The sequence below is a fragment of the Macaca nemestrina genome, chromosome 7, assembly GCF_043159975.1.
Source record: "Macaca nemestrina isolate mMacNem1 chromosome 7, mMacNem.hap1, whole genome shotgun sequence".
Classification (NCBI taxonomy): domain Eukaryota; kingdom Metazoa; phylum Chordata; class Mammalia; order Primates; family Cercopithecidae; genus Macaca; species Macaca nemestrina.
This window is the reverse complement of record NC_092131.1, coordinates 151,924,228-151,947,263: the sequence shown is the minus strand read 5'-3', so window position 1 is coordinate 151,947,263 and position 23,036 is coordinate 151,924,228. Positions and strand designations below refer to the sequence as shown.

Below are 23,036 nucleotides of genomic sequence, written 5' to 3'. Positions count from 1 at the left end.
AGACAAAAAACATGCAAAAGAGTGTGCTTTTTTTTTTTTTTTTTTTTTTTGAGACAGAGTCTGACTCTGTCGCCCAGGCTGGAGTGCAGTGGCGCTATCTCAGCTCACTGCAACCTCCGCCTCCCAGGTTCACGCCATTCTCCCGCCTCAACCTCCCAAGTAGCTGGGACTACAGGTGCCCACCTCCACACCTGGCTAATTTTTTGTATTTTTAGTAGAGACGGGATTTCACCATGTTAGCCAGGATGGTCTCGATCTCCTGACCTTGTGATCCATCCACCTTGGCCTCCCAAAGTGCTGGGATTACAGGTGTGAGCCATCGCACCCAGCTGAGTGTGCATATTTTTTAATGGAAAAGGCAAGAACATATAAGGAAATGTTCATATTTGCTTTGTTTGTATAAAATAACTCCAGTACATAAGAAATCTCTCTGACTCCCAGCCTTCACATCTGTGGATTGGAGAATATAATTCTGTTTATGTCATACATAAACATGTTATGGAAATTAAATGACATTTTTTAAATTTCATGCAAAATGGTAGCCACAGAGCAGAAATTCAATAGACATTCATTCCTCCGTTTTCTGTTTCTCTTCAGATTACTACCATCTAACCATCTAACTCAGGAGTTAGCAATCTGTTGCTTGTGGGCCAAATACAGCTTCCCACCTGTTTTTATAAATAAAGTTTTATTGGAACACAGCCACACTCCATTTATGTGTATGTGTATGGCTGCTTTTGACCACAATAGCAGAGTTCAGTTGTTGCAACAGAGATTGTATGACCCACAAAGCCTAAAACATTTACTCTCTGGTCCTTTATAGAAAAAATTTGTCAACTTCTGGTCTAACCGGTCATGGCCCTTCCCAGTGCAATTCTCAAAATACAGGATGATTAATCTTCCTAAGCCAGATCTCTCTCCTACACTGTAAATGCCCAATCTTGGTTAACTCATACCTTCTCTTGTATATTTGCAAAGGTCTTCCAAAAGCGGCCATGATCACTCATCAGCGCATATGGTATGGAACTGGCCTCACTTTTGTAAGCGGATTGAAGGCAGATGATGTCATCTATATCACTCTGCCCTTGTACCACAGTGCTGCACTATTGATTGGCTTTCATGGATGTATTGTGGCTGGTAAGTTTTTCCTACAAAGTGTTGGAGGCGAGTGCACATTTACATTTTCTCACAAGGAACAGTAATATAAAATTTGGCTACGTTGCTGTCTGCTTGGAACAGTCTTCAATTTTGCTTTAACAATAAGGCTATTTGACTCATGTTACAAGCAAGCATCTAAAATAATCTGTTTTTTCATGCCTGCTTATCTAATAATATAATGCTATAATTGTTCAGTATATCAAGAGAGAAACTCCTTTAAAATATTTTAGAGCTGGGTGCAATGGTTCACACCTGTATTCCCAGCACTTTGGGAGACCAAGGCAGGAGGATTGCTTGAGGCCAGGAGTTCAAGACCAGCCTGGGCAACAGAGCAAACCTCATCTCTACAAAAAAAAAAAAAAAAAAAAAATAGCCAGGCATGGTGGCTCAAGTCTGTAGTCCCAGCTACCCAGGAGGCTGAAGTAAGAGAATTGCTTGAGTCCAAGAGTTCAAGATTGCAGTGAGCTGTGATTGCACCACTGCACTCCAAGCTGGTTGACAGAGTGAGACCTCAACTGTGAAAAATAAAATAAAAATAAAAATAAAAAATTATCTGTATCTAGGTTATGACACTTGAATCTTAGATTCTATGTCATGTCATTTCCATCTTTAGAAACTTACATGTTGATCTCCATCAGCATCTGATTTAAACTTCTTCAGTTGTGTGCACTCTTCTGCAGCCTCCCCTGTTTCCACAGCTTTTCAGCTCTACTAGAAGGAGAGAAGATGGCAACTCCATCAGAATACTTGGCTTGGCTTGCCATCTCTTCTCTTTCCTTCTCAGACTTTACTATTCAAATTGGAGTTGCCATCCTCTCTCCTTCCAGGAGGATTTATGTCACTTGTATACATTACTGCAAAGTTCAATAGCCACCTCTTCCAGGAAGCTCTCTGTAACTTTCTGACTGAATTAAAAAGCAACTTTTTCTCCCATGTGGCATTTCATTTTAAAAATCATATATGTATATATAAAAATATATACACATATGTATATACACACACATATATGTGTGTGTATATGCATGCATGTCATGGATGGATATTTGTGTCCCCCAAAAATGTATGTGTTGAAATCCTAACCCCCAATGTGATGGTATTAGCTGGTAGGGTCTTTGGGAGGTAATTGGGTCATGAGAGAAGCACCTTCATGAAAGGTAGTGCCCTTATCAGAAGAGACAGGAGAGAGCTTCTTTCCTGACTCCGTTCTCTTCCATGTAAGGACACAGGGAGATGATGACCGTCCCCAAACCAGGAAAAATGCCCTCACCAGACACCCGATCTGCCAACACCTTGATAGGGACTTCCCAGCCTCCAGAACTGCAAGAGATATATGTTGTTTAAGCCACCCAGTCTGTACTATATTGTTATAGCAGCTCAAACACACACACACACACAATCCAAAAATTTGAAATCCAAAATGCTCCAAAATCTGAAACTTTTTGAGCACCAGGACACCACAAGTGGAAAATACTACAGATAAGTACTTAACACAAACTTTATTTTATGCACAAAATTATTTAAAATATTGCATGAACGAGCCAGGCACAGTGGCTCCTGCCCGTAATCCCAGCATTTTGGGAGGTTGAGGCAGGCGAATCACTTGAGGTCAGGAGTTTGAGACCAGCCTGGTCAACATGGCAAAACCCCATCACTTCTTAAAAAATACAAAAATTAGCCAGGCATGATGGTGCCCGCCTGTAATCCCAGCTACTTAGAGACTGAGGCACAAGAACCCACAAGGCGGAGGTTGCAGTGAGCCAAGATTGCACCACTGCACTCCAGCCGGGGCAACAGAGCGAGACTCGGGCCAGGTGCAGTGGCTCACGCCTGTAATCCCAGCACTTTGGGAGGCCGAGGGGGACAGATCACAAGGTCAGGAGATTGAGACCATCTGGCTAACACAGGGAAACCCCATCTCTACTAAAAATACAAAAAATTTGCCAGGCGTGGTGGCACACAGCTGTAATCTCACCTACTCAGGAGGCTGAGGCAAGAGAATCACTTGAACCCAGGAGGCGGATGTTGCAGTGAGTCAAGATGGCACCACTGCACTCCAGCCTGGGTGACAGAGCGAGACTCAGTCTCAAAAAAAGAAAAAAAAAAAATAGAACAAGACTCTGTCTCAAATATATATACACACACACACACACACACACGTATGTGTGTGTATATGTGTATTTTTGAGACAGTCTCACTCTATATATATATATTTATATAGCATGAAATATTTATATTTATTTATATATATATATATATATTTTGCATGAAATCTCTGTCCCTCTCCCCTCCCTCCCTCTTAGGACCTCATTTGAATCTCTTACTGCAAGCTGACTTTTATTAAAATGACCTTTGTATAAGTCTTCTCCTCCATAGATTGGAAGCCCCTATCAAACAAAACCATGTCTTACTAATTTTTTGCATTGAATATAAGGTACTCAATACTTGTTTGCAAATGTAATTTACTTTTAAATTTCTGTCTTTCAAAGTTCACAAATTAAATATAATTGGGAGAATTTTTTCTACCATTTCTTTCTTCACACTTTCTTTTTGTTTGTTTGTTTTTGAGACGGAGTCTTGCTCTGTGCCCCAGGCTGGAGTGCAGTGGCACAATCTCGGCTCACTGCAAGCTCCGCCCCCCGGGTTCACACCATTCTCCTGCCTCAGCCTCCCGAGTAGCTGGGATTACAGGCGCCCGCCACCATGCTTGGCTAATTTTTTTGTATTTTTAGAAGAGAGGGGTTTCACCGTGTTAGCCAGGATGGTCTCGATCTCCTGACCTTGTGATCCGCCCGCCTCGGCCTCCCAAAGTGCTGGGATTACAGGCTTGAGCCACCACGCCCGGCCTCTTTCTTGACACTTTCTATGCTTTCTCTGTAGGTGCTACTCTTGCCTTGCGGACTAAATTTTCAGCCAGCCAGTTTTGGGATGACTGCAGAAAATACAACGTCACTGTCATTCAGTATATCGGTGAACTGCTTCGGTATTTATGCAACACACCACAGGTAACACTACCCCGGTTGTACTATCATTTTGAAATGGGTAAGATGGAAATTCAAGTCACTTTGGGTTGTGCTAGGCTTTAGCTGATTTGCATATATCAGTTTTGAGTTTAGTATACAATTATCATGATAAAGTACTTGGCACTATACCTACCATATAGAGGGGACTTATTAGGTGGGAGTTCATATTATCATGATGATGATGATTATTTCCTGACTTTTTACTTGTTTTCACATCTTACCCCCCACCTAGTATATCATGCATTTCCCTCTCTGCTTACTAAAAGCCATTGTCGGCCGGGCGCGGTGGCTCAAGCCTGTAATCCCAGCACTTTGGGAGGCCGAGGCGGGCGGATCACAAGGTCAGGAGATTGAGACCACAGTGAAACCCCGTCTCTACTAAAAATACAAAAAATTAGCCGGGCGCGGTGGCGGGCGCCTGTAGTCCTAGCTACTCAGGAGGCTGAGGCAGGAGAATGGCGTGAACCCAGGAGGCGGAGCTTGCAGTGAGCCGAGATTGCGCCACTGCACTCCAGCCTGGGCAACAGCGTGAGACTCCGTCTCAAAAAAAAATAAATAAAAATAAAAATAAAAGCCATTGTCAAAGCCCAGTTCAAATGATACCTCATACATTAAACCTATTTGGGTCACTCCAACAAAAGTCATTACTCTTCTCCCCTACGTCATTTTATTTCTACCCTCTGTGGCCCTTGTCACATTGCAGGAGTTTGCGTTCATGCCTCCCATCCTTCCTTGGCTATAATATCTTTGATGGCTGGAACCACATCTTGTCTCCTTGTTTTCTGTTATACCAAAACCATACAGGAAACTTTTACTTAATATTGTTTAATAAATAAATCCCTGCGTGACTTTGAAACCAACCAGCCAAGTCTGTCACCAAGCTGGGAACAGAGGCCCCAGGGCATCTCCAACGGCCTTGGATCTGCCTGGTTTGCAGATGTTCAGCTCTCGATGGGGTTGTTCTCAAGAGCTCCTCCTGCCCAGTCCCTCAACTCTCATCACAGATCTGGTATCAGATAGGATTTATCAACAGTGGCACTGCTGACACTTTGGGCTTTTAATTCTTTGCTGCATGGACTTATTCCGTGCATTGTAGAGTGTTTAGCACCCTTTGAACTTTGCCCACGAGATGCCAGTAGTAACCTCCCCACCTGCCCAGGTTGTGATCATCAAAATGTCTCCAGATACTGCCAAATATCCCTTGGCAGGCAAATGCTACCCTAGTTGAGAACCACTGGGCAAGACAATGCAGTAAACTTGCCAGATTCTAATCCCTTTCACCAGATTCTAGTTCCTTTAATCTACTCAATCAACTTAACCTCAAAGGATCACTAAGTTGATAAATTGCTATTGATAAACACCTGTCGTGCTCACCTTACATACCAGCTGCTATGTGACGCAGAAAGAAGTGTCGGATGCTCTTCCCCCAGGTCTCTCTCACCTCGCTTTACTCAGTATCTGCCCAGATGTTACCTCATTAGGAGAGAGGCCTCTCCTAATAATCAAACATATCACCTGCCCCTCACTGTCCAGCTTGTCACTGCATTTCATGGCACCTGTCACTCCTGACATACTAAAGGTTTATGCGATTATTGTCTGGCCCCCCCGCCCAATTAAATGAAAGTTGCATATGAGCAGGGGCTCTGTCCACTACCAGATCCACAGCACCGAGATCTGTAAATGACACATCATAGGCATCAACAGATTTTGCGGACCGAACCTCTTAAATCCTTGACCCTGAAAAACATATAGTTGAGTTGAGGGAGCTAAAATGTTTCCCCCAAAATGTTTGGGCTTAGCACATATTATTCTGATTTTTTGGCATATTCAATAGATTCTTGAGGATCATCATTAGCAGTGAGTTGGGTTAGGGCGTTTTCCGCAGCAGTTTCTGTTAATGTCATTATTGAATTTTTTTCTCATTAATATTCCACGTGGCCCTCAAGATAGCATGTCTCTCCATTAACATCCAGAAATCCATATGGGGCCCTTCTGCTGGGCTTTTCTTCTCTACCTTAAAGACACTCCCTTGTCAGTTAGAAATCTCCTGGGGAGTGTGTGTTGTTTCTATACGTTCTAACGGGAGCTTCCTTTCAACTGGAGGAAAATAAGTATGTTTGTGTGTAGCTGTCTTAAGGCTTACACATATCCACATACACACATGCACACATACACACACACATGCATGCACTCTCCCAGTTTTTCTCTTACTGTTGTCTCGAATACTGGAAAACAAAGACAATTTGATTGGGGTTTTATGACTTCAAAATATACTATGATTTAATGCATAATCTTGAATGACCCCTGGACTTCCTATTTGCCAGTGCTTCCCCACCCCTGAGTTCTGTTTGTCTGGAAAATACTTATAGAAAGTATAATAAAAGATCAAAGTTATCTCAACAAAAAAAAAAAAAAACTTCAGTTAAAGATTTTTTTTTGATCACAGGTCATCAGTTCAGGCACGATGGCTCACGCCTCTAATCCCAACACTTTGGGAGGCCGAGGTGGGCAGATCATTCAAGGTCAGGAGTTCAAGACCAGCCTGGCCAACATGGAGAAACCCAGTCTCTACTAAAAATACAAAAATTAGCGGGGTTTGTTGGCACGCACCTGTAATCCCAACTGCTCGGGAGGCTGAAGCAAGAGAGTCGCTTGAAGCGGGAGGCAGATGTTGCCGTGAGCCAAGATTGTGCCACTGCACTCCAGCCTGGGTGACAGAACAAGACCCTATCTCAAAAAAAAAAAAAAAAAAGGAAAAGAAAACAGAAAGGAAACAATCATAGGTCATTAGACAAGCAGGAGATCTATGCAAAATTTTTTTTAAAAATTTAATCATGGGTCATCATAGGAAGTAGGAAGTCCAGATTCTGTGGGGTATGGGAAAGATTATATCAAAAAGACTTTGCAAAAAATAAAAATAAAAAAGAATGGGATAAAAACTAGAATGAATGGGGGAAGGGCCTAGATCAATGTAATCGGGAACTTCCTCACCCTTAGAGCTGCCTAGAATACGCTGTGTCTGGAGGGACTAACCCCACCAACGACTCCCAAGCACTGGATGCCAGGGAGGTTTGCAACCTCTGCCTTAGCAGAGCAGCTAAACCAATGACACCCATTCACACACATACATGGCCCAGCTCATCAGGAGGATCTGGGGCCAGTGCTGGGAGGTGGAAGCCACTGTGCTTCTCTGCCCTCTTCTCAGCCATATTCAGTAGCTTCTCTGGTAGAGCAGGGGGCTATGGAGAATGTTCCTAGCCACACTCAGTGGTTCAGATTTGGCTCCAGATACTTAAAGTAGTGCTGAGAGCAAGTACTCTGGAGTTAGTCAGCCTGAATCCTGACTCTACCATTGGAGCAGGATAGTTAACCTCTCTAAATCTCAGCTTCCCATCAGCCGACAAGGAGATAATAGTACCTACCTCACATGAGGTCTACAAAGACAACATGAGATGATATACGTAAACCACGTAGTAGCTGGAACTTAGTAAATGCTCAACACATGTTGCCATTATTATCATTATCATTTTCCATGCCTAACAGTGTGTCGCTCATAATAGGCATCCCATACATATTTGTTGAATGAATCAATGAAAATTCTGCCCACTTACACAAAGAAAGAAATAAAGGAAAACATTCTACTTAATCACTCTCATCTGAGGTTGAGTAGGGGATTAGATAGCAAAGCTGTTGACCTAAGTGATTTTTAAAATATTACAGTGAATATTTTCTATTTATTTTGCCATCTTCCCGCATTGTTTTTGGGCCTTTCCTTTCAGAGCGCCTGTTTGTAATGAAAGGCCATTCTGATTCATTTCTTGCAGTGTATGGTTGTCACCTCCCATTCGGTTTGCGTAGTTGCCGAAAAACCATGTCATCTAGGGAAAGTTATTTACTGGAACATGATATTGCTAAAGCTCGGTATTTCTTTCCTCCAATTACAGACTGAAGCTACAGCAAGGGGTCTCAGTGAGGCTTTAGGCCACCTGCTGGAGTGTGGGAGGAGGAAGACAGAAAGGGAACCAAAAAAGAGTTCCAGCGGCCACACATAGAAGCATGATATTTCAAAGGAGAAATAATATTGACCAGAACCCTGAAAAAGCTGAATAGACTCAACTTACCTCTAGTGTTGTCTGCATCCCCCCAAAATTAGATAACCTCTGTGGTCCCTTCTAGCGTAAAATTTCTGTCTCTGCATCAGCTTCATTCTGTTCAAAAAAGAGAATGGATGGATGTGTTGCAGCACAGAGTGGAGGGTGGCCAGTATGACTGGGGCCCAAGACAGAGGGAGGCCAAAAGAAAGAGGGAAGGGGAGCAGAATCAGGAAGGTTCGCCAGGGAAAGTGGGCCTTGAAGAATACAGAGAAGTTCTGCAGGCAGGCAAGAAAAGAAGGGGTCCTGGCCAGCAGGAAAATCACGTGAGCAGTGAGATGAAGGACCCAGCATACTAGGGACTGCAAGCAGTCTGGCAGGAGGTGAGGCTGAAGGGCTGGGTCAGGTGGCAAGGGCTTCACTCTGCTGAGACTCAAATGTGAACATGACAAGCCGTGACTAAAGGGCCCTACATGGAAGAGTGATGTGGGAGATGGCATTTTTAGACAGTCCTTTTGGCTATGGTGGGAGAATACACAGAAGGACGAAGGGCCTCTTGTGTAAAGCAAACCAGTGGAAACTTGTCCAGGCAGAAGTGTAACATATTAATTATTAAGAACAGGGACTCCAGAGTTTTCCTAAGGTGATAAAGAGCTTCTGCCCTTTCACCCCAAAACAAGGAGATGAGAAAAACACACACAAACACCATCATCTCAGAAACTAAGAGACATTGCAACCATGAACTACATAGTATAGGAAGCTAAAAGATAACAGTGACTGACATAATAGGCTGAGAAGGATGAAACTTAAGAGGCAAGTCCCAAAAAGAAGGTTGTTGCCTTCCTGAAAGCTGAGAAATTGCAGGTGCTGAATACAGCTGAAGGTGGGATGAAGTGTCAGGCTTAAAACAGGGGGGTTATTTGAAAATCCGTGTAAGAAGTAAAATACAGAGGACAGGGGACCAAGGCAAAGGCGAGGCAGGACTAGATTGTGGCTCCAGACAGAGCAGCATGCGGAGGCTCGCATTGTGAATTTTAGCTCCAGATTGACTGCAAGAACTAACCAGCAATCCTGAGAGGACCCACAGACCCTCTGAAAGAAGTGGACTGCTCCTAGAGGACCTGGGAGACACCCCAAATACTATGATCGCCCCAACTGTGGAAGTGGAAAAGGGAGACCCTCATCTCCCGAACACACACTGGAGAAGCTGAAGGTCTGTTTGCAGAAGAAGTTCCCAACTTTACCTGGAGCTGAGTCAAGAGCCAAACCGAGCAAAATACAGAGGTAGAGGAAGCTGTAGAACGGCCCTGGGAGCTCGCTGGGTCCCCTAGCAGCCCATTCCTGCCTGGTACCACAGGGATCCATCAGGAGGGTGGACAGAGGAGCAGGGGGTAAAACTCCACAGGGAGAAAGAATTCTCTAGCTGAACTTTATGACAATTTGAATGGGGCAAGAAGAAACTCCTGGCCAGAACTCCAGGGAGGGCACGAATCTGGCTTGCAGACCCCACAGGTGGGGAAGAACTAAAGCCTTTTCTTTAACAGCTGGGAGGCAGAAAGCCTTGGGCAAGTTTTCAAGCCTGACTCGCCCTCCACCTGGAGACAGACTCGGGGCTGTTGTGGGGGCACGGTGGGAGTAAGACCAGCCCTTCAGGTTGCCTGGAAGCTGGATGAGGCCTGTGACTGCCAGTTTTCCCCCACTTCCCTGACAACCTGCATGACTCAGCAGAGACAGCCATAATCCTCTTAGGTACACAACTCCAGTGACCTGGGAACCTCGCCCCATCCCCCACAGCAGCCACAGCAAGACTGGCCCAAGGAGAGTCTGAGCTCAGACAGGCCTAGCCCTGCCCCTACCTGATGGTCCTTCCCTATCCACCTTGGTAGCAGAGGACAAAGAACATATAGTCTTAGGGATAATAGGGCCCTGCCCACTGCCAGTGCCTCTCCACACTACTGCAGCTGATGCTTTCTGGAAAGTACCACCTCCTGGCAGGAGACCAACCAGCACAAAACAGGGCATTAAACCACCAAAGCTAAGGACCCCGATGGAGTCATTGCATCCTCTGCCACCTCCACTGGAACAGGTGCTGGTATCCATGGCTGAGAGACCCATAGATAGTTCGCATCACAGGACTCTGTGCAGATAACCCCCAGTACCAGCCTGGAGCCAAGTAGACTTGCTGGGTGGCTAGACCCAGAAGAGAGACAACAATCACTGCAGTTTAGCTCACAGGAACCACATCAATAGGAAAAGGGGGAAAGTACTATATCAAAGGAATACCCCATGGGACAAAATTCTGAACAACACCCTTTAGCCCTAGACCTTCCATCTGACGGAGCCTACCCAAATGAGAAGGAATCAGAAAACCAGCCCTGGTAATATGACAAACCAATGCTCGTCAACATCCCCAAAACATCACACTAGTTCACCAGCGATGAATCCAAACCAAGAAGAAATCCCTGATTTGCCTGAAAAAAAATTCAGGAGGTTAGTTATTAAGCTAATCAGGGAGGAACCAAAGACATACGAAGCCCATTGCAAGGAAATCAAAAAAATTTTATAAGAGTGAAGGGAGAAATATTCAAGGAAATAGATAGCTTAAAGAAAACAAGAAGCAAAAATTCAGGAAACTTTGGACACACTTTTAGAAATGCAAAATGCTCTGGAAAGTCTCGGCAATAGAATTGAACAAGTAGAAGAAAGAAATTCAGAGCTTGAAGACAAGGTCTTTGAATTAACCCAATAAAGATAAAGAAAAAATAATAAGGAAATATCAACAAAGCCTCCAAGAAGTCTGGGATTAAATGACCAAACCTAAGAATACTTGATGTTCCTGAGGAAGAAGACAATTCTAAACACTTGGAAAACATATTTGGATGAATAATTGAGGAAAACTTTCCAGTCTTGCTAGGCCTAGACATGCAAATACAAGAAGCACAAAGAACACCTGGGAAATTCATCACAAAAAGATCTTTGCCGAGGCACATTGTCATCAGGTTATCCAATGTTAAGACCAAGGAAAGAATCTTAAGAGCTGTCAGATAGAAGCACCAGATAACCTATAAAGGAAAACCTATTAGATTAACAGCAGATTATCAGCAGAAACCCTACAAGCTAGAAGGGTTTGAGGCCCTATCTTCAGCCACCTCAGACAAAACAAGTGTCAGCCAAGAATTTTGTATCCAGCGAAACTAAGCATCATATATGAAGGAAAGATACAGTCGTTTTCAGACAAACAAATGCTGAGAGAATTCGCCATTACCAAGCTACCACTATAAGACTTGCTAAAAGGAGCTCTAAATCTTGAAACGCATCCTGGAAACACATCATAACACAACCTCTTTAAAGCATAAATCACACAAGACCTATAAAACAAAAATACAAGTTAAAAAGCAAACAAAAAACAAAAAAACAAAAATTCACAGGCAACAAAGAGCACGATGAAAGGAACAGTACCTCACATTTCAATACTAACATTGAATGTAAATGGCCTAATTGCCGCACTTAAAAGATACAGAACTGCAGAATGGCTAAGAACTCACCAACCAACTGCTGCCTTCAGGAGACTCACCTAATACATAAGGACTCACATAAACTTAAAATAAAGGAGTAGAAAAAGGCATTTCATGCAAAAGGACATGAAAAGCGAGCAGGCGAAGCTATTCTTATATCAGACAAAACAAACTTTAAAGCAACAGTGGTTAAAAGAGACAAAGAGGGACAGTATAGAATGGTAAAAGGCCTTGTCCAACAGGAAAATATCACAATCCTAAACATATATGCACCTAGCACTGGAGCTCCCAAATTTATAGAACAATTACTAATAGACCTAAGAAATGAGATAGACAGCAATACAATAATAGTGGGGGACTTCAGTACTCCACTGACAACACTGGACAGGTCATCAAAACAGAAAGGCAACAAAGAAACAATGGATTTAAACTATACGTTGGAACAAATGGACTTAACAGATATATACAGAACATTTCATCCAACAGCAGCAGAATACACATTCTATTCAACAGCACATAACTTTCTAACTTTCACCAAGATAGATCATATGGTAACCCATAAAACGAACTTCAATAAATTTAAGAAAATTGAAATTATATCAAGCACTCTCTCAGACCACAGTGGAATAAAACTGGAAATTAACTCCAAAGAAGCCTTCAAAACCATGCAAATACAGGGAAATTAAATAACCTGCTCCTGAATGAGCATTGGGTCAAAAACATAAGACGGAAATGAAAAAATTCTTCAAACTAAACGACAATAATGACACAACGTATTAAAACCTCTGGGATACAACAAAGGCGGTGCTAAAAAGAATGTTCATAGCCCTAAACACCTGTAACAAAAACACTGGAAGAACACAAACAGACAATCTAAGGTCACACCTCAAGGAATTAGAGAAACAAGAACAAACGAAACCCAAACCCAGCAGAAGAAAGGAAATAACCAAGATCAGAGCAGAACTAAATGAAATTGAAACAAACAAACAAAAAAAAATACAAAAGATAAATGAAACAAAAAGCTGGTTCTTTGAAAAGATAAAATTGATAGACCATTAGTAAGGTTAACCAAGAAAAGAAAAGAAAAAATCCAAATAACCTCACTAAGAAACAAAACAGGAGATATTACAACTAACACCACTGAAATACAAAAGATAATTCAAGGCTACTGTGAACACCTTTATGCACATAAACTAGAAAACCTAGAAGAGATGGATACATTCCTGGAAAAATACAACCCTCCTGGCTTAAATCAGGAAAAATTAGATAACCTGGAAAAGACCAATAACAAGCAGCGAGATTGAAATGGTAATTTAAAAATTACTGACAAAAAAAAGTCCAGGACCAGATGGATTCACAGCAGTATTCTACCAGACATTCAAAGAAGAATTGGTACCAATTATTTTGACACTATTCCACAAGATAGAGAAAGAAGGAACCCTCCCTAATTCATTACATGGATCCAGAATCACCCTAGTACCAAAACCAGAAAGGATGTAACCAAAAAAGAAAACTACAGACCAATATCCTTGATGAACACAGATGCTAAAATCTTTAACAGAATAACTAGCTAGCCAAATCTAACAACATATCAAAAACATAATCCACCATGATCAAGTGGGTTTCATGCCGGGGATGCAGAGATGGTTTCACATATGCAAGTCAATAAATGTGATACACCACATAAAAAAATGTAAAACAAAAATCACATGATCATCTCAATAGATGCAGAAAAAGCATTCAACAAAATTCAGCATCTCTTTATGATTAAAACTCTCAGCAAAATCGGCATACAAGGGACATACCTTAGTAATAAAACCCATCTATGATAAACCCACTGCCAACATAATACTGAATGGGGAAAAGTTGAAAGCATTCCCCCTGAGAACTGGAACAAGACAAGGATGCCCACTCTCATCACTCCTCTTTAACATAGTACTGGAAGTCCTAGCCAGACCAATCAGACAGGAGAAAGAAATATAGGGCATCCAAATCAGTAAAAAGGAAGTCAAACTGTCACTGCTTGCTGATGATATGATCATTTACCTTGAAAACTCTAAGGACTTCTCTAGAAAGCTCCTAGGACTGATAAAAGAATTCAGCATAGTTTCCACATACAAAATTAATGTACACAAATCAGTAGCTCTTCTATACACCAACAGTGACCAAGCAGAGAATCAAATCAAGAACTCAACCCCTTTTACAATAGCTGCAAAAAAAATAAAATACCTAAGAATATACCTAACTAAGGAGTCAAAAGGCCTCTACATAAAACTACAAAACACTACTGAAAGTAATCATAAACTACACAAACAAATGGAAACATATCCCATGCTCATGGCTGGGTAGAATCAATATTGTGAAAATGATCATACTGCCAAAAGCAATCTACAAATTCAATGCAATCCCATCAAAATACCATCATCATCCTTCACAGAATTAGAAAAAAAATTCTAAAATTCATATGGAACCAAAAAAAGAGCCCGCACAGCCAAAGCAAGACTAAGCAAAAAGAACAAATCTGGAGGCATTACATTACCCCACTTCAAACTATACTATAAGGCCATAGTCACCAAAACAGCATGGTACTGGTATAAAAACAGGCATGTAAACCATTGCCACAGAATAGAGAACCTAGCAATAAAGCTAAATTCTTACAGTCAACTGATCTTTGACAAAGTAAACAAACTCATAAAGGGGGCCAAGGACACCCTATTCAACAAGTGGTGCTGAGATAATTGCCAAGCCGTATGTAGAAGAATAAAACTGGATTCTCATCTCTCACCTTATACAAAAATCAACTCAAGATGGATTAAGAACTTAAACGTGACACCTGAAACTATAAAAATTATAGAACATAACATTGGAAAAACCCTTCTAGACATTGGCTTAGGCAAGGATTTCATGACCAAGAACCCAAAAGCAAATGCAATAAAAACAAAGATAAATAGTTGGACCTAATTAAACTAAAGAACTTTTGCACAGCAAAAGGAACAGTCAGCAGAGTAAACAGACAACCCATGGAGTGGGAGAAAATCTTCACAATCTATACATCTGACAAAGGAATAATATCCAGAATCTACAACAAACTCAAATCAGTAAGAAAAAACAATCCCATCAAAAAGTGGGCTAAAGACATGAATAGACAATTCTCAAAAGAAGATATACCAAGGGCCAGTAAACATATGAAAAAATGCTCCACATCACTAATGATCAGGGAAATGCAAATCAAAACTGCAATGTGATACCACCTTACTCCTTCAAGAATGGCCATCATCAAAAAATCAAAAAACAGTAGATGTTGGCATAGATGCAGTGAACAGGGGACACTACTGGTGGGAATGTAAACTAGTACAGCCACTATGGAAAACAGCATGGAGATTCCTTAAATAACTAAAAGTAGGTCTACCATTTGATCCAGCAGTCCCACTTACTGGGTATCTACCCAGAGGAAAAGAAGTCATTATTCAAAAAAGATACTTGTACATGCATTTTTATAGCAGCCCAATTCACATATATACAATGGAATACTGCGCAGCCATAAAAAGGAATCAATTAACAGCATTTACAGTGACCTGGATGAGATTGGAGACTATTATTCTAAGTGAAGTAACTCAGGAATGGAAAACCAAACGTCGTATGTTCTCACTGATATGTGGGAGCTAAGCTATGAGGACACAAAGGCATGAGAATGATACAATTAATTTTGGGGAACTTGGGGGAAGAGCGGGAGACGGACGAGGGATAAAAGACTACAAATATGGTGCAGTGTATACTGCTTGGGTGATGAGTGCACCAAAATCTCACAAATCACCACTGAAGAACTTACTCATATAACCAAATATCAACTGTACCCCGAATAACTTATGGAAAAATAAAAATTAATAGAATCTGTGTAAGAAGTAGCTGGACCTGCTATTCCCCTCTCCCACTGTGTGGGAGACAGGAGGATTTTTCTCTGGAGAGTTAATGAAGCTTTGACTGAAGGACCCCAAGAACAGAGGAGAGCAGGGATGAGGCACTGAAAACAGAAATCAAGAAAATATCTGCATACTAACCAGGGAGACCCTACCCAGCTCCTTTCCCCTGCACAGATACTGGAACTCCAGTAGCCAGTTTATGCTTGCAGGCAGGATATTGAAGGAGTGTAATTCTTAGGAAGAACTAAACTTTCCCGGAAAAGACATTGGACATGGGCTCATTGCCTCATCAACCAGCAGTGCAGCCCACCTAGCAGTAGCCCCCTCGCCCCGCCCCCACAAAACTGCCCAATCATCTTTCTGTTGCCTTACTCTTAAATCTGAACAAACATGAAGAATCACCGAGCACCTGAGGAAAGCCTCCTACAGAAAGGATCATCAAAAGAAAAGAAGCATCAATTCAAAAAACAGAAGAGGCCAGGCACGGTGGCTCACGCCTGTAATCCCAGCACTTTGGGAGGCTGAGGCGGGCAGATCACGAGGTTGGGAGTTAAAAAACAGCCTGGCCAACATGGTGAAACCCTGTCTCTACTAAAAATACAAAAATTAGCTGGGCACAGTCGTGGGCGCCTGTAATCCCAGCTACTGGGGAGGATGAAACAGGAGAATCATTTGAACCCGGGAAGCAGAGGTTGTATTGAGTCAAGATCGCACCATTGCACTCCAGCCTGGGTGACAGGGCGAGACTCTGTCTCAAAAAAAAAAAAAAGGAGAAATGTTTAGAGACTGAAGAAGATATTGTATCCATAAAACAAGAACAGTGTACTGTTTTACAAGAAAAAAAGAATCAGACTTGAAAATTAAAATGATGTTTAAAAATCTTTAATTCATTGAAAGGTTGGAAGATAAAGTTGAGAAATCTTACAGAAAGTTAAAAAGATAAATTGATGGGCATAAAGGGAGAGTAGATAGGAAAATTAGAGATTAATCAAAGAGATCCCATATATATTTAATTGGAAATCAGGAAAAGAGAATAGAGAATGTGGAGAGGAGGAAATGATCAAAGAAATAATACAGGAAAACATCCGAGGGCTGGACAGACTGAAAGGACAAAGGGAGTACCCAATAAAATTAGTGGAAGAAAAAGAAATTGTGCCATGATGAAATTTAAGACTACCAAAAAAATATAGTGAAAGTTTGACTTGTCAGTAGCAACACTGCAAGCTGAAAAACAAAGGAGTGGTGCGTTCAAAATTCTAGATACAAATTATTGCCCATCTAGAATTCTGTATCCAACCAAATCATCACTCGGGTATACAATATTCATATATTCCAAGTCTCCACCAAAAATAAATAAAATAAATAAACTTACTATGTACATACTCCCCTTCCAGAAGTTACTAAAGAAAATATTCCATCCAAACAGGAGAATGAAAAAAAAGGAGAGGAAAACACAGGATCCAGGAAAGAGAGACAAAGGGACCCCCCAGGCTTCAAAAATAACTAGTCCAGATTGGAGCAAAGGAGACAAAGAAGCATAATAGAAAATAGGAAATTCGATCAGCAGACAGATTTCACCATGAGGAAAATTTTAGAGGTTATTGGAGGATAAGGGGAAACTTACCAATAGAAACTAAGGAAATGAAGCAAATGGGCAGAAAGGCAATTAATTCCAGGAAAAATAAAAATTTGTTCATAGCATATTACTTGGCTCCTCAGGGTTGTATTATGGGCAGAATAATGTGAGCACCGAATATTGATTTAACCAAAAATTGTGATACTGGAAAAATGGAAGAGAGAATAGGAAAGAGCTAAATCCTCATCTACCACAATAGGAAATCTGAAATTGATGAAACAAGAGAAAGAAGTATACGCATTTAATTTAGAAATATGCAGATAGCAAGAAGCAGCTACAAGAGTTAAGTGTCTGCCTCTGGGTGGTAAACTGGGGGTAAAGGGGGGGAACAGGTAGATGTCATGAATACAGCATTGTTCATTTAAGGGTCTTTCAGGACTATTGGATTCTTACCTTACACTATGTGTGTGGCACATGCTCTTTGTTGCTTTTTTTCCTTTTTTCTTTTTTTGGGGGGAGTGGGATTTATTGGTGGGTATGAGTAAGGAAGGGCAGCACAGTGGACGCCCCCTCAAGTGCAGGGCTTTAAAAAACATACGGAAAAGAGCTCTCTGAAGTCACGTTGATTCAGATTTGAATCTCGGAGCAATCGTTTTGCTACCTTTGTGATCCTGGGAAAATTATTTTAAGCTTTCTGAGTCTCCGTTTCCTCAATTGTAATATGAGGCAAATACTTTTATTAGCTATCACCTTTCATAGGGTTCTTTAGAAACAGGTCAACTGCCTGACCCACGGAAAAGCCCTCAATAGAAGCTTTCTGCCTGTTCTAATTACCTGGCACCCTTCATTCCTCTCTGGACATCTTGACCTCTTGCTCTTCATCAGTTATTCAGGCCCAGTGTGAATTTAGCCCCCCGGTGTGTTTGCATGTTTCACCTTAGCTCTAACGTGAAGAAGAAGTTGTTTTTTTTTTTTTTTTTCCTTGTTTAAAAAAAAATAAGCTGGTGACCCTTGATCTAGAAATCAGTTCCTCTGAGGAGTGGCTTTGGTGATGGAAGAACACTGTTCCCCCTATGGGAAAGGAAAACTTGAGTCATACTCTTTCAGCCACTGGTGAGCAGAAGCTTAGGTGAGAACCAGACATCTTAGAAGGCTCCAGGATCTCCCATTTGTGCCCACAAACATTTCCAGCCTTAATCCCTTTTGCTGATGTAATAAGATTCTTCAGCTGGATGATGAAAACTGAACCCATGGTGTTGTGATTATGAGCTCAGCTACCTGCCACTGGCAGGTGACAGCTGCACCTGTGAGGCTGGCTGGTCAGCTTCCCACACACCCAGGGTGCCTGCGGCCTCCTGCACCCTAAGCCCTGCCCTGACCCGGCCACTAGTTATTGAACAGGGAGTGAGGTTTCCTGGTAGAGATTATTTATTTTACTGCCAGGATTATGCTGTATGCAAATCACAGGTCCAGGCGCTGGGGATGACATAGAGATACACGTACATTGGCCTCGAAGGAGTTTGCCATTTAATGAGGGAGATAGGTGATCACCATCCAATAGACAAGGAAGTAAGTGAAGTGGGTAAGACAAGGGCTGCTGGTGGGCTGCATGTGGGATAAGTCAGACCTTGGGTCTACATGTGGGAATGCTGCTTTGGAGCTTCTCATGCAAGCCTGGAGCAGGTGAGCACCCAGCTCAGGTGATTTTCTTTAAGCAAAAGCAAGTCTTCAAACATGTGTGATGTTTTATCCTTGAGACGGCAATAGGAGTGGGTGGTCTCTGAATACTGACAGTCTTTATGGAGGAGGATAGTGCCTTGTGGGCAGGGTGACCCTACAATTCATTAGCCAGACAGGGACACTTGAGAGTGAAGGTAGTGAAAGATAACCAGCATTCCAGGACACGTATAGCCAGGGCTTGCCCTGGCAAACCAGACATACGATCTCCCGACTTACAGGAGCTTGGTAATTATAAAGTGGAGTAGAGTCAGTGACCTAGGGACCAGAAGAGAATAGATTCTGGCTGGGCACAGTGACTCATGCCTATAATTCCAGCACTTTGTGGGGCCGAGGCAGGAGGATAGCTTGAGGCCAGAAGTTCAAGATGAGCCTGGGCAACATAGTGAGAACTTTATCTCTACAAAATTAATAAATAAATTAGCTGGGCATGGTAGCATGCACCTGTAGTCCCAATCACTCATGAGGCTGAGGCAGAAGGATTGCAGGAGCCTTGGAGTTAAGGCTGCAGTAAGCCATAATTGCACCAGCCGAGGCAACAGAGCAAGACCCTGTCTCAAAAAAATAAAAGAGAGAGAGCAAGAGAAAATAGATTCCTACTCAGTCTGAATGTCTAAGTCTCGTGCAGGTTCAAAAGGCTTCTCAGGCAATTCTCCCAGACACCCTGGGTAAGAGCCACTGGCAGTGGAGGGCCCTGGTCTCTCTTGACACTTTCCTCCTCGGAATGACTGCTCAGGGGGTCCATTTTCACCAGTGACCAGCATCAGTCCGCCTCTCTGGTTAGGACTCCTCCTTTAAGTAGTTTGGCATATGTTCTGGCCAAACTACTTAAAGATTAAATGTATATTTTCTGCTTCCCTGGCCCCTTAGCTCCTCCTGCATGGAAACCAGTTCAGAGTTTGTCTTGGTGTGGTTTTTAATTGCCCTGCCAAAGTCCCGCCCCCTTATAGTTCTTTTCAGAGAGGAATTCTTATGCCAAAACCACTTCACAGTGATTTCACACTGTAGTAAATAATGTAGAAAATGCTCTAAGCAATTGCTGTTTTATCAAAGAAATTAACAGTTGATGTGAGAGGACAGCCCTAATGACCTAGCACTTTTACCCCATTTCATTCTGTATCCTGATAGAATAAAGGTCATAGAGTAACAGAATTTACAGGGTAAAATTATTCCTATTTATTTTATTTGTCTCTTCCACCAGCCTGTGATTTCCTGGAAGACATAAATTACATTGTTAACATAAGATATCATTAAAACCATCACTGGGCTGGTCTGAAGGTAGTGAGTTATCTCACTTGATTGTTCACAGTTATAGATCAAACTTCTTGTTCTACTGTTTCCCCTCTTCTCACTACTGTACTTGACTAGTCTTTGTTAACAATTAAAAATAATAAAATAAATAAAACCATTGGCATGGACATATTTGTGGGGTCTCCTAAATGAGTATGGTTGAATGGAAGGCAGCCTGGTCATAGCCCCACCTCTCTTGCTGACAGCAGAAAGACTCCTTTCAGTCCTTACACCCAAAACAGACTTTCCTTTGTGATCTTTATTTATAGCAAATCATATTCTTCGCAGGCCACCTGAGGCAACTGGGAGGTGGCCTCCTCCTCCTCTTCCCCTCCCCATCCCACAGGGACAGTTTTGTTGTGTCGGTTCAGCTGTGCTTGGTCTTATGAACGCTGGGGTCTACCTGTTAAACACGGCAGGGCGTGGTCAACTCTTCCCTCCAGTTCCCACAGGCTCCAACTGTTGCTCTTTAATGGCTTTGTGGAAAATGGTGCTCTCTCTCTTTCTCTTTCTGTCTCTCATTGGACTGTGTTTCCTGTTTTCTTCTTCATTGTCATAAAAATCCTAGACACTGCTCAGGGTCCCACTGGTAGGAGATTGTCCCCATCTCTGACAGATCTTTCCCATGTGGCTCCTCCTTTCTGGAAATTCACTAATGCTCACCAGCCCCATCAAGAAAACTAGGAACACCTACGTTATTGTAACTATGAACACCTTATACACATCCTTCTAACTTTAGATTGGATATGGATTAAATGTTGGCATCACCTGGTTCTGTCAGATTGTCTCATCTGGCTCCTTAGAAACCAAAATGGGAGAATTGACATGTTTTGGTTATTAAGTCATAGTTCCAGCTGTCAGACCATACTGCTTGTGCTAAAGAAATAGGGAATACTGTGTGTGAATGGCTGGAAAAAGGCAGACACTAAGGGGCATTTATAACCAACATAAATATGTAATAAAGGCAATGTCAGTATAAATTAAATACATACAAAATAAAGGCAATTATTAATATGTAAGCATAGGCTCCAGAGATGTTTCAGTTTGGTCTCCTTCTTCTCCCCCTACCCCAGAAACCAAATGACCGTGATCATAAAGTGAGACTGGCACTGGGAAATGGCTTACGAGGAGATGTGTGGAGACAATTTGTCAAGAGATTTGGAGACATATGCATCTATGAGTTCTATGCTGCCACTGAAGGCAATATTGGATTTATGAATTATACGAGAAAAGTCGGTGCTGTTGGAAGAGTAAATTACCTACAGAAAGTAAGTACATTGAAAAATGGGAGCATACGTAGCCAGTTTTCAGAATACGGAGACTTCTTAAAAGCCAAGTCGTGATGATGTTATCAGAAGTCAGGCAGCATCAGAGCCATGGCCCATTCCTATCACCAAGAGAAGTTTTGCTCATTCTCTGTGATGATGACTTCAAAACATCAGATCCTCCAATTAAAAACATCTCAACTTCTGTTAAGAACAATCCATTGTGGCCTTGCCATCTGCAACTTAGGCGAAGTCTTCCTGATGCCGTTTATACTTGTATGTGATAAAACACCTGAAGGTTACAAGTTCCATAAGCTTATAGTACACTGTGAAACCTAGTATTTCCCTTTGTGTGGTGCAGCACCATCACCTGGGGAGTTTTCTTATATGCACAGATGCAAGGCCCCACCCGCTAGGGTTTGGATTCAGTTGTTCTGAGGTGGAGCCCAGGCATCTCGGTGCTAGGATCTGGTGAACATTTATGTCCACCTAATAATTCCACCAGAAAGATTTTTTTGTTTGTTTGTTTGTTTTTGTTTTGTTTTGTTTTTTGAGATGGAGTCTCGCTCTGTTGCCCAGGCTGGAGTGCAGTGGTGCGATCTCCGCTCACTGCAAGCTCTGCCTCCCGGGTTCACACCATTCTCCTGCCTCAGCCTCCCGAGTAGCTGGGACTACAGGAATCCGCCCCCACGCCCAGCTAATTTTTTGTATTTTTAGGAGAGACAGGTTTTCACCATGTTAGCCAGGATGGTCTCGATCTCCTGACCTCATGATCCGCCCGCCTCGGCCTCCCAAAGTGCTGGGATTACAGGCGTGAGCCACCACGCCCGGCTGGATATTTCTTATTTTTAAGCCAGCTCACATAGCCATCTCTTTTCCCTGTCAGTCATTTTATTGCTTGTGGGTCTCTGTTGTCTTTTTTGTACTCAAGCAGTCAGTCTTCCAGATAACCAACTATTCTGCAAATACCCAGAAATGTTCAGCAAATGCTGAGCCTCCGCTGGCTTGAGAAGTCACTGTGGTCAGTGTGCCTCTGGACCACTCATCCCGTCTGGCCATGAAACAGCCGCACCGGGACTTCCACGCAACCTGTGTCCCCAGGGACAGACCAGCAGAGTTCAGAGGACAGTAGTTCATGTGTGTAAGAGCCCTGGCTCTGGAGAGCAAATCTCAGTGCCACCGTATGCTAACTGAGTGACCTTGGGCAGGTCCCGTATGTTCCTCAGGCCTCAATTTCATCATCTGTAAAACAGAGATAACAAGAGAAAATACTGAACCCAGTGCTGAGCCCACACTCAGTAAGGGAAAAGGATTGTTGAAAGGATTAAATATGAAAAGGCCCTTAGAGGCTATAGCCCAATGCCTGTCATTTAATAGCCTTGAATAATTGTTAACCGTAATGATGATAATCACTCCATTTCTTATATTCTGGCCTAATCTCAAGGTGTTCCCAAGTTCAAGGAC

The 23,036-nt window shown here is 42.3% G+C and overlaps 1 protein-coding gene across 1 annotated transcript in view; it reads left to right on the top strand.

Moving 5' to 3' along the window:
• The window catches only part of LOC105490557 (solute carrier family 27 member 2), a 53,842-nt gene that overhangs the window by 18,815 nt on the left and 11,991 nt on the right, over positions 1-23,036 (top strand). The window contains exons 3-5 of the mRNA XM_011756321.3: positions 979-1,137; positions 4,036-4,160; positions 21,381-21,575. Coding sequence (XP_011754623.1) covers positions 979-1,137; positions 4,036-4,160; positions 21,381-21,575 — 479 coding nt within the window. The remainder of the gene's footprint in view (positions 1-978; positions 1,138-4,035; positions 4,161-21,380; positions 21,576-23,036) is intronic.